This window comes from Maniola jurtina, chromosome 17 (genome assembly GCF_905333055.1).
Source record: "Maniola jurtina chromosome 17, ilManJurt1.1, whole genome shotgun sequence".
In the NCBI taxonomy this organism is placed as follows: domain Eukaryota; kingdom Metazoa; phylum Arthropoda; class Insecta; order Lepidoptera; family Nymphalidae; genus Maniola; species Maniola jurtina.
Genome location: NC_060045.1, coordinates 11,952,659 through 11,955,078, shown reverse-complemented (window position 1 = coordinate 11,955,078; position 2,420 = coordinate 11,952,659). Strand labels below are relative to the sequence as shown.

The window sequence follows — 2,420 nt, the reverse complement described above, 5'->3', positions numbered from 1 at the left end:
TTGATAAAAATACTAAGTAACATTTCTACTATGTGAAACAAGCTTTGTATTTTTTTTTTATAAATCCTGTCAAATCGAACAGGCAACGGTTTTTTACAGCCAACAACTTTCCGGAAAAAATATTTTATATTCAAATACCTACCTAACCTACCTAAGCTAACAATTCCCTGCCTATTCCAGCCATTAATTCCTCAGCATTTTAATAGTCCCCAATGACTAGAAACAAGTAGAGTGGAATGTGTTTTTTCCCGGCCACAGATAATGCGAAGATAGCCGGGTCCCTGGAAGGCGGCAATCAGCCGGCAACGTAATCAAATTGATGCCACAAAAAATATCAAAATCATCGCCGGCCACCGTAGAGATACATGAAGCTGAGGATGGTAGAACTGCTATTGAAAACATTTAGCTTGAATAGAATAGAAATATTTTTATACTATAGTATTATACTGCAGCGCACTGTTTTATACTATTATAGTATCATACTAGCGCACTGAGAAAATTACTCAAGATGTGCGTGTATAATGTATAATGTAAAAAAGAGTGAGCTATTAGTTTTTAAGAGCAAAGGTAACTCGCCGGATGATATCCCTCCTGTGACTCTTAACGGAGTTCCTCTTAAAAGAGTCGCAGAGTTTAAATATCTAGGGCATATTGTTACGGAAGACATGTCTGATATAAAAGATATAGAAAGGGAGCGCAGGGCGTTGGCAGTCCGATGCAGTATGGTAGCTCGCAGGTTTGCACGTTGCAACAAACAAGTAAAAATAACTCTCTTTAAGGCATATTGCCAAACTTTCTACACGTGCAGCCTGTGGGTGTCATATACGCAGAGGACCTACAATGACCTGCGCGTCCAATATAATAATGGATTCAGGGTGCTGATGGGGCTGCCGAGATTCTGCAGTGCGTCACTGATGTTTGCTGAGGCTCGTACCGATGATTTTTATGCAATTATGAGAAAAAGAGCAGCATCGGTGATGAGCAGAATCCGCGGTAGTTCCAACGACATTCTGAAGACATTGTCTGAACAACTAGATAATCCATTTATGAGACACTGGATTATTTTGCACATGCACTCTTAGTGTCTCATGGGTGGGTATCTAGTCAAATAAAATTATATTATAATAAATAAACAAACCTACTTACTAACATAGTCATAAGCAATTGTTTGTATTACTAACAAAATGGATGTAATATCTGGAATAAAGATGTTTATTTATTATTATACTATATATATTACTAGATGATGCCCGCAGCTTCGCCCGCGTGGATTGGTCAGGTTCCCTGCAGCAGGATTGAGGAGTTGGAATCCAAATTTTTTATGGAACAATGTCGCATAATTCCCTTAACGATTAAAAACAAAATTACGCAAATCGGTTCAGAAATCTCGGAGATATCAGTGTACATAGGCAGAAAAACACAACTCCTCCATTTTTCAAAGTCGGTTAAAAAAGTAGCCTATGTTACTCCTTGGTTAATGCTCTACTTGTCTGTGAAAGTCCCGTCAAAATAGGTTTAGCCATTCCGAAGATTAGCCCGTTGAAACAGACAGACACTTCAATTTTATTTATTACTAAGTATAGATTAGTAAGTAGGTATAGATAACAACAAACACTTTTGAACAAACATACCAAATACTTTTGAATTTTCAAATCGGAATGCCTTTCCTACCGAAAAGAACCAGCAAGAAACTCGGCGTTTGCTCTTTTTTATAGATTCGGTTTACAATATTGTGCCATGAATACAATTATGTTCGATAGAAGCAGGAGTCACTCAATTATTATTCGTCCTTTGCTAAAAAGTGGTTAAGCAAAAAAAAATTGTAAGTTGTCGTTAAAAAGTATGATGAAATTTAGAAAAACTGATGTTTTTGAAAAGGTTTTCTATATTTAAGACAAAACTAAAAACTTTCGCCCCCGAAGGCATTGTTTTTGGAAATATCGATTTTTGAAAATTCCCACGATTTTTGGCCATGACTCGAAAAACCAATTAAAAAAAAACTCAAAAGCTTTTAGAGAAAGAGCGAAAGAATTTTACAGTGTAGAATCGACATCTACTGAGGTTGCTCTAGTGTTTGAGTGAAACACATTTTAAAACATTATTTTGTGTAGTATTGTGAGTGTGAGAAACGTAAACATCACTTCGCTTCTAAAAGACTTTTACTTTAATAATGCCACCGAGTGCCTTGTACTAAAACTGAGAAGGTTGTTAAGTAGCTAATCGGCCCATTCTTCTTGGCATAATACGAAGTTTTGTCCCTTTATCCTATCTGTCACTAATGCATCGGTCAAACATCCCCGTCGGCCACCGCGGCTCAGGGCCAAGCGGACGTTCCATTTGTGGAGATGAGAATATTTTTATTCATTTTCCAACTTGAAGAAACTGATCTTTTTGCGTCACACTACTTGCCATAAGAGACT

The 2,420-nt window shown here is 37.1% G+C and overlaps 1 protein-coding gene across 1 annotated transcript; it reads left to right on the top strand.

Moving 5' to 3' along the window:
• The first annotated feature begins 665 nt into the window (after positions 1–665).
• On the top strand, positions 666–1,082 carry LOC123874053. The gene has a single exon (XM_045919212.1). The coding sequence runs from the start codon at positions 666–668 to the stop codon at positions 1,080–1,082; it is 417 nt and encodes a 138-aa protein (XP_045775168.1).
• The last annotated feature ends 1,338 nt before the right edge of the window (positions 1,083–2,420 follow it).

Excerpts from the sequence above, each read along its gene's own strand:
- LOC123874053 (XM_045919212.1), top strand. The coding sequence starts at position 666 with ATGTCTGATATAAAAGATATAGAAAGGGAGCGCAGGGCGTTGGCAGTC.